The sequence below is a fragment of the Staurois parvus genome, unplaced genomic scaffold (genome assembly GCF_062004578.1).
Source record: "Staurois parvus isolate SC_StPar_1 unplaced genomic scaffold, SC_StPar_1.0 ptg001719l, whole genome shotgun sequence".
Classification (NCBI taxonomy): domain Eukaryota; kingdom Metazoa; phylum Chordata; class Amphibia; order Anura; family Ranidae; genus Staurois; species Staurois parvus.
In genome coordinates, this window is record NW_028319515.1 from 285,029 (window position 1) to 300,134 (window position 15,106).

General features: G+C 49.8%; 1 protein-coding gene across 4 annotated transcripts in view; it reads right to left on the reverse strand.

Moving 5' to 3' along the window:
- LOC149434651 (protein mono-ADP-ribosyltransferase PARP14-like) overlaps positions 1-15,106 on the reverse strand; it is a 196,616-nt gene that overhangs the window by 71,308 nt on the left and 110,202 nt on the right. For all 4 annotated transcript variants that reach the window (XM_089663563.1, XM_089663562.1, XM_089663561.1 and 1 more), the window contains one exon: positions 12,746-12,952. In XM_089663563.1, coding sequence (XP_089519689.1) covers positions 12,746-12,952 — 207 coding nt within the window. The remainder of the gene's footprint in view (positions 1-12,745; positions 12,953-15,106) is intronic.

A 15,106-nucleotide genomic window follows, 5' to 3' on the forward strand; every position in this document is an offset into this window, starting at 1 on the left:
ATTGTTACTCAGGGCCCCAGAAACTTTACTTAGGGCCACAGAATTTTTACTCAGGGACAGACAGAATTGTTACTGAGTGCCAGAGAATTGTTACTCAGGGACAGACAGAATTGTTACTGAGTGCCAGAGAATTGTTACTTAGGGCCACAGAAACTTTACTTAGGGCCACAGAATTGTTACTCGCACAGACACAGAATTGTTACTCGCACAGACACAGAATTGTTACTGAAGGCCACAGAACTGTTACTTAGGGCCACAGAATTGTTACTCGCACAGACACAGAATTGTTACTCGCACAGACACAGAACTGTTACTGAGGGCCACAGAACTGTTACTTAGGGCCACAGAATTGTTACTCGCACAGACACAGAATTGTTACTCAGGGCCACAGAACTGTTACTTAGGGACAAAGAAACGCTAGTTAGGGCCACAGAATTCATACTCAGGGACAGACAGAATTGTTACGGAGTGCCAGAGAATTGTTACTCAGGGCCACAGAAACTTTACTTAGGGCCACAGAATTTTTACTCAGGGACAGACAGAATTGTTACTGAGTGCCAGAGAATTGTTACTCAGGGACAGACAGAATTGTTACGGAGTGCCAGAGAATTGTTACTCAGGGCCACAGAAACTTTACTTAGGGCCACAGAATTTTTACTCAGGGACAGACAGAATTGTTACTGAGTGCCAGAGAATTGTTACTCAGGGACAGACAGAATTGTTACTGAGTGCCAGAGAATTGTTACTTAGGGCCACAGAAACTTTAATTAGGGCCACAGAATTTTTACTCAGGGACAGACAGAATTGTTACTGAGTGCCAGAGAATTGTTACTCAGGGACAGACAGAATTGTTACTGAGTGCCAGAGAATTGTTACTTAGGGCCACAGAAACTTTACTTAGGGCCACAGAATTTTTACTCAGGGACAGACAGAATTGTTACTGAGTGCCAGAGAATTGTTACTCAGGGACAGACAGAATTGTTACTGAGTGCCAGAGAATTGTTACTCAGGGCCCCAGAAACTTTACTTAGGGCCACAGAATTTTTACTCAGGGACAGACAGAATTGTTACTGAGTGCCAGAGAATTGTTACTCAGGGACAGACAGAATTGTTACTGAGTGCCAGAAAATTGTTACTTAGGGCCACAGAAACTTTACTTAGGGCCACAGAATTGTTACTCGCACAGACACAGAATTGTTACTCGCACAGACACAGAATTGTTACTGAAGGCCACAGAACTGTTACTTAGGGCCACAGAATTGTTACTCGCACAGACACAGAATTGTTACTCGCACAGACACAGAACTGTTACTGAGGGCCACAGAACTGTTACTTAGGGCCACAGAATTGTTACTCGCACAGACACAGAATTGTTACTCAGGGCCACAGAACTGTTACTTAGGGACAAAGAAACGCTAGTTAGGGCCACAGAATTCATACTCAGGGACAGACAGAATTGTTACGGAGTGCCAGAGAATTGTTACTCAGGGCCACAGAAACTTTACTTAGGGCCACAGAATTTTTACTCAGGGACAGACAGAATTGTTACTGAGTGCCAGAGAATTGTTACTCAGGGACAGACAGAATTGTTACGGAGTGCCAGAGAATTGTTACTCAGGGCCACAGAAACTTTACTTAGGGCCACAGAATTTTTACTCAGGGACAGACAGAATTGTTACTGAGTGCCAGAGAATTGTTACTCAGGGACAGACAGAATTGTTACTGAGTGCCAGAGAATTGTTACTTAGGGCCACAGAAACTTTACTTAGGGCCACAGAATTTTTACTCAGGGACAGACAGAATTGTTACTGAGTGCCAGAGAATTGTTACTCAGGGACAGACAGAATTGTTACTGAGTGCCAGAGAATTGTTACTCAGGGCCCCAGAAACTTTACTTAGGGCCACAGAATTTTTACTCAGGGACAGACAGAATTGTTACTGAGTGCCAGAGAATTGTTACTCAGGGACAGACAGAATTGTTACTGAGTGCCAGAAAATTGTTACTTAGGGCCACAGAAACTTTACTTAGGGCCACAGAATTGTTACTCGCACAGACACAGAATTGTTACTCGCACAGACACAGAATTGTTACTGAAGGCCACAGAACTGTTACTTAGGGCCACAGAATTGTTACTCGCACAGACACAGAATTGTTACTCGCACAGACACAGAACTGTTACTGAGGGCCACAGAACTGTTACTTAGGGCCACAGAATTGTTACTCGCACAGACACAGAATTGTTACTCAGGGCCACAGAACTGTTACTTAGGGACAAAGAAACGCTAGTTAGGGCCACAGAATTCATACTCAGGGACAGACAGAATTGTTACGGAGTGCCAGAGAATTGTTACTCAGGGCCACAGAAACTTTACTTAGGGCCACAGAATTTTTACTCAGGGACAGACAGAATTGTTACTGAGTGCCAGAGAATTGTTACTCAGGGACAGACAGAATTGTTACGGAGTGCCAGAGAATTGTTACTCAGGGCCACAGAAACTTTACTTAGGGTCACAGAATTTTTACTCAGGGACAGACAGAATTGTTACTGAGTGCCAGAGAATTGTTACTCAGGGCCACAGAAACTTTACTTAGGGCCACAGAATTTTTACTCAGGGACAGACAGAATTGTTACTGAGTGCCAGAGAATTGTTACTCAGGGACAGACAGAATTGTTACTGAGTGCCAGAGAATTGTTACTCAGGGCCACAGAAACTTTACTTAGGGCCACAGAATTTTTACTCAGGGACAGACAGAATTGTTACTGAGTGCCAGAGAATTGTTACTCAGGGACAGACACAGAATTGTTACTCAGGGACACATAATCGTTGAATTAAAGAGTATGTCAGACAACATGCAGAGGAGTGGCAGAGGAGGCAATTTTTTAGGAGCGAGCAGACGTGGCAGCAGAGGAAGGGGTCGAGGCAGCACTATTCGCAGCCAGAGGCCAGTGCTCCCGGTGTCATCCAGCGGTCGTGTCTCCACCGACAACCCTGCCGTCATTGATTGGTTGGCTCGGTCGTCTTCCTCTTCCCAGGTCACCTCTGACACCTACAGCCAACGGTCGGTGGGTACGTCAGACACAACCGTTAGTTGGCATGGCCCGGGAGCAAGCCCACTGAAATCACATGTCCTCTACCTGCCCCTGTCCTTTGCTGTTCCCTCACCAAGCGAAGTATCGCATGCTGTGGGCTCAGCCCCACTGTACAGTGAGGAAGAGCTAACAGAGGGCGGTCAGGAACGGGGGGAGACATCGGCCTTTTCAGCAGCCAGGCGAATAAGTACTGGCGAGGAGAGTGACATAGGGTGCTGGCAGATTACGGGCCTCCTATAGCTGCTGCCAGGCCCCTAATCTGACATAGGCCCCTATATACCGCCTCCTCATGCTGCTGCTAGGTCCAGAGTCTCTCATGGGTCCCTGTACGGCCTCCCATTGCTGCTGTCTCCATCGCCACACTCTGCCATGTGCCACTTTCAGGTCTCCTCACACACTGCTGGTGTGTTGAATTTTTTGACATAGGGTGCTGCCAGATTATGGGCCCCCTATAGCTGCTGCCAGGCCCCTAATCTGCCATGGGCCCCTATATACCGCCTCCTCATGCTGCTGCCAGGTCCAGAGTCTCTCATGGGTCCCTGTACGGCCTCCCATTGCTGCTGTCTCCATCGCCACACTCTGCCATGTGCCACTTTCAGGTCTCCTCACACTGCTGGTGTGTTGAATTTTTTGACATAGGGTGCTGGCAGATTACAGGCCTCCCATAGCTGCTGCCAGGCCCCTAATCTGCCATAGGCCCCTATATACCGCCTCCTCATGCTGCTGCCAGGTCCAGAGTCTCTCATGGGTCCCTGTACGGCCTCCCATTGCTGCTGTCTCCATCGCCACACTCTGCCATGTGCCACTTTCAGGTCTCCTCACACACTGCTGGTGTGTAGAATTTTTTGACATAGGGTGCTGGCAGATTACGGGCCTCCTATAGCTGCTGCCAGGCCCCTAATCTGACATAGGCCCCTATATACCGCCTCCTCATGCTGCTGCCAGGTGCAGAGTCTCTCATGGGTCCCTGTACGGCCTCCCATTGCTGCTGTCTCCATCGCCACACTCTGCCATGTGCCACTTTCAGGTCTCCTCACACACTGCTGGTGTGTAGAATTTTTTGACATAGGGTGCTGGCAGATTACGGACCTCCCATAGCTGCTGCCAGGCCCCTAATCTGCCATGGGCCCCTATACCGCCTCCTCATGCTGCTGCCAAGTCCAGAGTGTGTCATGGGTCCCTGTACGGCCTCCCATTGCTGCTGTCTCCATAGCCACACTCTGCCATGTGCCACTTTCAGGTCTCCTCACACTGCTGGTGTGTTCAATTTTTTGACATAGGGTGCTGGCAGATTACGGGCCTCCCATTGCTGCTGCCAGGCACGTAATCTGCCATGGGCCCCCGTACCGACTCCTCATGCTGTGACGTTGCAACAAGGTGGAATTCAACCCTACATATGTTAGACCGCCTTTACGAACAGCGAAAGGCCATCACAGATTTCCTGATGTTAAAAGCGGATAAAGGTACTCACTGTGTAACTTAGATGTCAGCCATTGGCAGCTCATGCGTGACACCTGCCGCTTGCTCAGGCCCTTTGAGGAGGCCACGCTATTCGTGAGTCGGCAGGACTATGGGATGAACGACGTCATTCCTCTGTTGCACGTCCTGGAACAAATGCTGTTAACAATGGCTGGTCAAGGTGCGGTAGACGTGGCGCACAGATCTCAACGCCACATGACCCCTGTGGGGGCAGGACAGGAAGAAGAGGAGGAGGTAGAGGAGGACATTGGTGCTCAGGAATTATTGAGTGAAATGGGTGGTTTTTCCACTCAGCGGACATGAGTGGAGGAGCAGGAGCATCTGGTAGAGGAGGAGGAGGAGGAGACAGAGGACCCAGACGCACCGTGGCAGTATGCTGTGGAGATGGAGGCAGGGAGTCCCTCGCATTCCTTGGCACAAATGGCCCATAGCATGCTCGGTTGCTTGCGTAGCGACAGCCGAATAATAACCATCAGACAGAGGGATGACTTTTGGCTGTCCACCTTGTTGGACCCTCGCTACCGGTCCAAAATGGTGGCCTTTTTCACACCTGCTGAGAGGGAGGCCAAAATTACGTACTATAAAAACCACCTATGTAGTCAGTTGGTCTCTGCCTTTGTGCGCCAACATCCATCCTCAGACACTGTGGGCCCTGTGCGCTCGCGTTCCGCTGGCATGGCAGCAGGGGAGGGGTGGGGTGGTAGGAGCAGTGGCAGCTCCACCAGCAGCGGCTGCCTCAGTCTGCAGTCGATGATGAGTAGCTTTCTTCACCAGCGCAGTGAGGAAACTACTAACCAGCCGCAGCAGCAGCAGCAGCATCAGGTGGACCTGGAGCAGGAGCTCAAACAACAGGCTTGGGCCTACTTGGACAGCACCCTGCCAACCGAGGTAGACAATCCCCTTGACTACTGGGCAACGAAACTTGACCTTTGGCCCCAACTAGCTGAATTTGCCCTTGAAAGGCTGTCATGCCCGGCCAGTAGCGTGGCATCGGAGCGCGTGTTTAGTGCGGCAGGAGGTATTGTAACTCCGCGGAGGACACGACTGTCCACCCAAAGTGTGGAGAGACTCACGTTTGTGAAAATGAATCAGGCGTGGATTAGTCTGGATTTCAAACCACCAGTTCCTGACACAACTGACTAAATCTGCCATGAATCATGCCACAAACATGTGCCACTTTCAGTTCTCCTCACACTGCTGGTGTGTTGAATTTTTGGACATAGGGTGCTGCCAGATAACGGGCCTCCTATAGCTGCTGCCAGGCCCCTAATCTGCCATGGGCCCCTATATACCGCCTCCTCATGCTGCTGCTAGGTCCAGAGTCTCTCATGGGTCCCTGTACGGCCTCCCATTGCTGCTGTCTCCATCGCCACACTCTGCCATGTGCCACTTTCAGGTCTCCTCACACTGCTGGTGTGTTGAATTTTTTGACATAGGGTGCTGGCAGATTACGGGCCTCCCATAGCTGCTGCCAGGCCCCTAATCTGCCATAGGCCCCTATATACCGCCTCCTCATGCTGCTACCAGGTCCAGAGTCTCTCATGGGTCCCTGTACGGCCTCCCATTGCTGCTGTCTCCATCGCCACACTCTGCTATGTGCCACTTTCAGGTCTCCTCACACTGCTGGTGTGTTCCATTTTTTGTCATAGGGTGCTGGCAGATTACGGGCCTCCCATTGCTGCTGCCAGGCCCGTAATCTGCCATGGGCCCCTGTACCGCCTCTTCATGCTGCTGCCAGGTCCAGAGTGTGTCATGGGTCCCTGTACGGCCTCCCATTGCTGCTGCCAGGAGGCAGCAGGGTCGCAGCAGTGTCAGTGGAGGCAAACGGCCACGGAGTAGAGCACCAGCTCCACTGCAGCCTACCACCACGGCCAGTAGTGGTGCCGGTGTGCACGGAGGAAGTAGCAGTCAGCCAGTGAGGAGTAGCGGGGGCAAAGTTTCCTACTCGGCGGTGTGGCAATTTTTCGTCAAGCCGCCCGAGGAAGTAAACGTAGCCGTATGTCGACTATGTGGCCAGAAAGTCAAGCGTGGCCAGGGGGACCATGTTGGGACTACAGCGTTGCGTCAGCATATGCAGCGTCGCCATTCGGTGGCCTGGGAAAACCGTGATAAAGATACGGCGGTTCTGCCTGCCCCAGCCCAGGGTTCCATTTTGTCATAGGGTGCTGGCAGATTACGGGCATCCCATAGCTGCTGCCAGGCCCCTAATCTGCCATGGGCCCCTATACCGCCTCCTCATGCTGCTGCCAGGTCCACAGTCTCTCATGCCATGTGCCACTTTCAGGTCTCCTCACACTGCTGGTGTGTTGAATTTTTTGACATAGGGTGCTGGCAGATTACGGCCCTCCCATAGCTGCTGCCAGGCCCCTAATCTGCCATGGGCCCCTATATACCGCCTCCTCATGCTGCTGCCAAGTCCAGAGTCTCTCATGGGTCCCTGTACGGCCTCCCATTGCTGCTGTCTCCATCGCCACACTCTGCCATGTGTCACTTTCAGGTCTCCTCACACACTGCTGGTGTGTTGAATTTTTTGACATAGGGTGCTGGCAGATTATGGGCCTCCCATAGCTGCTGCCAGGCCCCTAAACTGCCATGGGCCCCTATACCGCCTCCTCATGCTGCTGCCAAGTCCAGAGTCTGTCATGGGTCCCTGTACGGCCTCCCATTGCTGCTGTCTCCATCGCCACACTCTGCCATGTGCCACTTTCAGGTCTCCTCACACACTGCTGGTGTGTTGAATTTTTTGACATAGGGTGCTAGCAGATTACGGGCCTCCCATAGCTGCTGCCAGGCCCCTAATTTGCCATGGGCCCCTGTACCGCCTCCTCATGCTGCTGCCAGGTCCACAGTGTCTCATGCCATGTGCCACTTTCAGGTCTCCTCACACTGCTGGTGTGTTGAATTTTTTGACATAGGGTGCTGGCAGATTACGGGCCTCCTATAGCTGCTGCCAGGCCCCTAATCTGCCATGGGCCCCTATACCGCCTCCTCATGCTGCTGCCAGGTCCACAGTCTCTCATGGGTCCCTGTACGGCCTCCCATTGCTGCTGTCTCCATCGCCACACTCTGCCATGTGCCACTTTCAGGTCTCCTCACACTGCTGGTGTGTTGAATTTTTTGACATAGGGTGCTGGCAGATTACGGGCCTCCTATAGCTGCTGCCAGGCCCCTAATCTGCCATAGGCCCCTATATACCGCCTCCTCATGCTGCTGCTAGGTCCAGAGTCTCTCATGGGTCCCTGTACGGCCTCCCATTGCTGCTGTCTCCATCGCCACACTCTGCCATGTGCCACTTTCAGGTCTCCTCACACTGCTGGTGTGTTACATTTTTTGTCATAGGGTGCTGGCAGATTACGGGCCTCCCATAGCTGCTGCCAGGCCCCTAATCTGCCATGGGCCCCTATACCGCCTCCTCATGCTGCTGCCAAGTCCAGAGTGTGTCATGGGTCCCTGTACGGCCTCCCATTGCTGCTGTCTCCATAGCCACACTCTGCCATGTGCCACTTTCAGGTCTCCTCACACTGCTGGTGTGTTCAATTTTTTGACATAGGATGCTGGCAGATTACGGGCCTCCCATAGCTGCTGCCAGGCCCCTAATCTGCCATGGGCCCCTATATACCGCCTCCTCATGCTGCTGCCAGGTCCAGAGTCTCTCATGCCATGTGCCACTTTCAGGTCTCCTCACACACTGCTGGTGTGTTCAATTTTTTGTCATAGGGTGCTGCCAGATTACGGGCCTCCTATAGCTGCTACCAGGCCCCTAATCTGCCATGGGCCCCTATACCGCCTCCTCATGCTGCTGCCAGGTCCACAGTCTCTCATGGGTCCCTGTACGGCCTCCCATTGCTGCTGTCTCCATCGCCACACTCTGCTATGTGCCACTTTCAGGTCTCCTCACACACTGCTGGTGTGTTGAATTTTTTGACATAGGGTGCTAGCAGATTACGGGCCTCCCATAGCTGCTGCCAGGCCCCTAATTTGCCATGGGCCCCTGTACCGCCTCCTCATGCTGCTGCCAGGTCCACAGTGTCTCATGCCATGTGCCACTTTCAGGTCTCCTCACACTGCTGGTGTGTTGAATTTTTTGACATAGGGTGCTGGCAGATTACGGGCCTCCTATAGCTGCTGCCAGGCCCCTAATCTGCCATGGGCCCCTATACCGCCTCCTCATGCTGCTGCCAGGTCCACAGTCTCTCATGGGTCCCTGTACGGCCTCCCATTGCTGCTGTCTCCATCGCCACACTCTGCCATGTGCCACTTTCAGGTCTCCTCACACTGCTGGTGTGTTGAATTTTTTGACATAGGGTGCTGGCAGATTACGGGCCTCCTATAGCTGCTGCCAGGCCCCTAATCTGCCATAGGCCCCTATATACCGCCTCCTCATGCTGCTGCTAGGTCCAGAGTCTTTCATGGGTCCCTGTACGGCCTCCCATTGCTGCTGTCTCCATCGCCACACTCTGCCATGTGCCACTTTCAGGTCTCCTCACACTGCTGGTGTGTTACATTTTTTGTCATAGGATGCTGGCAGATTACGGGCCTCCCATAGCTGCTGCCAGGCCCCTAATCTGCCATGGGCCCCTATACCGCCTCCTCATGCTGCTGCCAAGTCCAGAGTGTGTCATGGGTCCCTGTACGGCCTCCCATTGCTGCTGTCTCCATAGCCACACTCTGCCATGTGCCACTTTCAGGTCTCCTCACACTGCTGGTGTGTTCAATTTTTTGACATAGGATGCTGGCAGATTACGGGCCTCCCATAGCTGCTGCCAGGCCCCTAATCTGCCATGGGCCCCTATATACCGCCTCCTCATGCTGCTGCCAGGTCCAGAGTCTCTCATGCCATGTGCCACTTTCAGGTCTCCTCACACACTGCTGGTGTGTTCCATTTTTTGTCATAGGGTGCTGGCAGATTACGGGCCTCCTATAGCTGCTACCAGGCCCCTAATCTGCCATGGGCCCCTATACCGCCTCATCATGCTGCTGCCAGGTCCACAGTCTCTCATGGGTCCCTGTACGGCCTCCCATTGCTGCTGTCTCCATCGCCACACTCTGCCATGTGCCACTTTCAGGTCTCCTCACACACTGCTGGTGTGTTCCATTTTTTGTCATAGGGTGCTGGCAGATTACGGGCCTCCCATTGCTGCTGCCAGGCCTGTAATCTGCCATGGGCCCCCGTACCGCCTGGTCACGCTGCTGCTGGGTCCACAGTGTGACATGGGTCCCTGTACCGCCTCCCATTGCTCCCACTCTGCCATGTGCCACTTTCAGGTCTCCTCACACTCCTGCTGGTTTCCATTTTGTCATAGGTTGCTGGCAGATTACAGGTCTCCCATAGGTGCTGCCAGGCCCCAAATCTGCCATGGGCCCCCGTACCGCCTCGTCACGCTGCTGCTGGGTCCACAGTGTGACATGGGTCCTTGTACCGCCTCCCATTGCTCCCACTCTGCCATGTGCCACTTTCAGGTCTCCTCACACTCCTGCTGGTTTCCATTTTGTCATAGGTTGCTGTATGGCCTCCCATTGCTGCTGCCTCCACCGCCACACTGTGGCTCCAAACACTGGTTTTGGCCCCGTGACTGGCCAAATGAGTGAAGTGTGCGGTGATTCTAAGATCGACGGCACTCATCTGCATGTCATACTGAGTGACAGTATTATTTCTCTTCCCCAGCAGACTCCAAGGGCATTTAAATTAAAGGTACAGTGTTCTGCACTAATATTAAGTCTCTCTGAAGCCTAGAAACACCCTTTTTTAAGTTAAATTCACAGCGAATTTATTCGACTCGAATCGAATATTGTCCACGAATTCGCCGAATCAGTCGAATCGAATTTTTCATTTCTTCGCTCATCTCTAATTGTGATGATTATGGCTTACAGCTCATGAAAACCCCAAATCCACAATCTCAGAAAATGAGAATATTGTGAAAAGGTGGAATAATCTCGGCTCAAAGTGTCCCACTCTAATCAGCTCATTCAGCCATAACACCTGCAAAGGGTTCCTGAGCCTTTAAATGGTCTCTCAGTCTGGTTCAGTAGGAATCACAATCATGGGAAAGACTGCTGACCTGACACCATCACTGACACCCTACATAAGGAGGGAAAGCCTCAAAAGGGAATTGCAGAAGAAGTTGGATGTTCCCAAAGTGCCGTATCAAAGCACATTAATAGAAAGTTATGTGGAAGGGAAAAGTGTGGAAGAAAAAGGTGCACAAGCAGCAGGGATGACCGCAGCCTGGAGAGGATTGTCAGGAAAAGGCCATTCAAAAGTGTTGGGGACTTTCACAAGGAGTGGACTGAGGCTGGAGTCAGTGCATCAAGAGCCACCACACACAGACGGATCCTGGACATGGGCTTCAAATGTCGTATTCCTCTTGTCAAGCCGCTCCTGAACAACAAACAACATCAGAAGCGTCTTACCTGGGCTAAAGAAAAACAGACCTGGTCTGTCTTCAGTGGTCCAAAGTCCTCTTTTCTGATGAGAGCAACTTTTGCATCTCATATGGAAACCAAGGACCCCAAGTATGGAGGAAGAATGGAGAGGCCCAAGGACCCCGAGTATGGAGGAAGAATGGAGAGGCCCAAGGACCCCGAGTATGGAGGAAGAATGGAGAGGCACAAGGACCCCGAGTATGGAGGAAGAATGGAGAGGCCCAAGGACCCCGAGTATGGAGGAAGAATGGAGAGGCCCAAGGACCCCGAGTATGGAGGAAGAATGGAGAGGCACACACTGCAAGATGCTTGAAGTCCAGTGTGAAGTTTCCACAGTCTGTGTTGATTTGGGGAGCCATGTCATCTGCTGGTGTTGGTCCACTGTGCTTCATTAAGTCCAGGGTCACCGCAGCCATCTACCAGGAGATTTTGGAGCACTTCATGCTTCCTTCCACAGACCAGCTTTATGGAGATGCTGACTTCATTTTCCAGCAGGACTTGGCACCGCCCACACTGCCAAAAGCACCCAAACCTGGTTCAATGACCGTGGGATTACTGTGCTTGATTGGCCAGCAAACTCGCCTGACCTGAACCCCATAGAGAATCTATGGGGCATTGCCAAGAGAAAGATGAGACATGAGACCAAACAATGCAGAAGAGCTGAAGGCCGCTATTGAAGCATCCTGGTCTTCCATAACACCTCAGCAGTGCCACAGGCTGATAGCTTCCATGCCACGCCGCATTGAGGCAGTAATTGCTGCAAAAGGGGCCCGAACCAAGTACTGAGTACATATGCAGCTTCTACTTCTCAGAGGTGCGATATTGTTCTACGTACAATCCGTGTTTTATTGATTACATGGAATATTCTCATTTTCTGAGATTGTGGATTTGGGGTTTTCATGAGCTGTAAGCCATAATCATCACAATGATGACAAATCACGGCTGGAACTATCTTGCTTTGCATGGAATGAGTCTCATATATTAGTGTCACCTTTTAAGTTGCTGCACTGAAATAAATCAACTTTTTGCACCAGATTCTCATTTTTCCAGTTTCACCTGTATATGTGTATAATGCGTGTTGAAATGCGTTTTTTATATATTACAAAATATATATATATTTATTGAAATATATTTTAAAATATATTGAAAATGGACAAAATTGTAGCATTTCAAATATATTTCTAACATGTCTACAAGGCGGTATAAGGATGGTCCCCCTGCGCTACCTCCCTAACTGCAATGACCCCCCACAAAAGTGGCCGCAGACACCTAACTATATTCCAAAATAGTGAAATCAAATAAAAAGTGAATGGGTGTTGCGCTACTTTTAGTGCATGAAGAAAAAAAACATAAAAATACATACAATAAATATATAATGAATACACGTATGCCCCCCATCCGAGTGTAAACACAACATATGCAAAAAAACATGTGAAAGGGTGCAAACAATGACAAAGAACCATAATGGCGGCACAGAATGCTATACCGCGCTGGTGACAGAAGTGAACGTAATAATGATGATGATGTATAATGTGATAAAGTGGCTTAGTTGTAGCCTGTGTGTACAGCCTCCTTGCCAGCCCCCCACGCAAATCTTACGGGACAAAGGGCTTAGGGGGGAGCGGATGGCTTTGGTGGGGCACAAGGGAACCAGCACCCCCTTAGATCCGGCCATGGTCAAACCCGAAGCCTTATCCAAAGAACATCAAAGAGTGATTGGTGCAGTATGTGAAAAAAACGCCGACACTTACATGTGATCCTAGAATACAAGGACTGTTGTTTGGCTGCAGCTGGTGGCTCCTTCTTCTTCATACTGTTGTGGAAATCTTTTAACATGGTTTGCTGGAATATTACCATCGTCACGTGTTGGACGGTCACGGCTGATTTAGATTTGACAAAATCCACCACGGCGTCTAGAATTGCATCGGCCACATCTGCATAAGACACCCTTCCGGCACCTGGACAAAGAGAGAAAGAGCAGAGAGTGACCAAGAGGACATATTATGGAGGACTTCCTCACCCTCCTCACCATTGCTCCACAAACACGTGGCTTCTACAATCAGCTATCACATCATTAACCACTTGCCCTCCAGAGGATTTACCCCCCTTAATGACCACGCCTATTTTTGCTACTCGGCGCTGCACTTATTCAACTGATAATTGCGCGGTCATGCAATGCTGCACCCAAACAAAATTTACGTCCTTTTTTTCACACAAATAGAGCTTTCTTTCGGTGGTATTTGATCACCTGTGCGCTTTTTATTTTTTTCACGCTATAAACAAAAAAAGACCAAAAATTTTGAAGAAAACCAATATTTTTTACTTTCAGCTATAAAAAATATATAGTAAACTCAAAGTTGGTTATAAATTTAGGCCAAAATGTATTCTGCTCCATGTTTTTGGTAAAAAAAAAAATCCCAATAAGTGTATATTGATTGCTTTGTGTGAAGTTATAGCGTCTACAAACTATGGTATAGATACTGCAATTTACGACATTTTTTTGCTATACAGCGCTGCGCTAGTTTAACGGACAATTGCGCGGTCATGCAATACGGTACATAAATGAAATTTATGTCCTTTTTTTCACACAAATTGTATTTGATCGCCTGTGCGTTTTTTATTTTTTGCGCTATAAAAAAAAAAAGGCTGACAATTTTGAGAAATAAAAAACAATATTTTGGACTTTTTGCTATAAAACATGTCCAATAAAAAAAATGTAAAAATCAAATTTCGTCATAGATTTCGGCCAAAATGCATTCTGCGACATGTCTTTGCTGCAAAACAACCCAATACGTGTAATTGAATTGGTTTACGTGAAAGTTATAGCGTTTACAAATGGTGGGAAAGATACTGGGATTTTCAATTTTTTTTATACTAATAATGGCACCGATCAGCGACTTATGGCGACGATCAGCGACTTCTGGGGGCGATCAGTGACTTATGGCGGGACTGCGGCAGACATTCTGACACTGGGGGGGAGCTGACTTAGGGTCACTGACATCCCCAGTGACACCAAGTGATCAGTGCAAAAAAAAAACACTGACACTGTACTAATGGCACTGGGGAGGAAGGGGTTAACTTTTTTATTCACTGAAAGGGTTAACTGTGTGAGGGGAGTGTTTTACTAGGGGGCGGGGTGTGTACTGCACAGGGACACGCTGATCGGGAGAGATAAACTCTTCTCTCCGGATCAGCGTGTCAGGAGCTGTCAGGGAACTGACAGAAAGCAGAGCTACTGCAGCCCTGCTCTCTGTCAGTGATTGCCGCTAATTGGTGGGACACGACTGGCAACGACTGGCTGTGACCCGGCGACTTACACCCGTGGATCAGTGGTGCAGGTAGGGCGGCTGCGCGCCTTGTGCATGCCCCCTACCTGTTTTGCAAAAGCGCGTTTTAAAACGTGCTTTTGCCCAGCCGTGCCGCCCTGCTGCCGTATTTCTACAGTGGCTGGGCGGCAAGTGATTAATCTTTCTTGATTAGTTTTTGAACTTTCCTTCTCCTCGGTCATGTTCTTTGTCTCTGCTTCATGTTGGCAATACTGCCCTTCTGAACGTCATATATTGACAGGATTCAGTCATGTTCTCCCTTTCCCTTCTTTCCTCCAGGCTCCAGGCTGTATATATTAGCTCTCTACAGTCTCTCCTGAAATGTTTTGTCCCTCAGACCTTTCACCATTTTTGTTGTCCATCTCTGGACTTGTTTTGTTTTTTAACAATTGAGGTCTCCAGAATTGGACACAGTATTCTAAATGAGGTCTAACTAAATATCTTTATAGAGGAATCGGGACCTCCTTCCTCCCGCCGGGGACCCCTCTAGTGATATAAAGATGTACAGTGAGGAACAGAAGTATTTGAACACCCTGCGATTTTGCAAGTTCTCCCACTTAGAAATCATGGAGGGGTCTGACATTCACATTGTAGGGGCAGTCCCACTCTGAGAGACAGAATTTAAAAAAAAATTCAGGAAATCACTTTGTATGATTTGTAAAGAATGTATTTGTCTCGCACTGCTGAACAGAAGTATTGGACACCTAAGAAACAGCAAGAATTCTGCCTCTCAGAGACCTGTTACTGAGCCTTTAAAAAGTCCTCCTCTACTCCACTCATTCATCT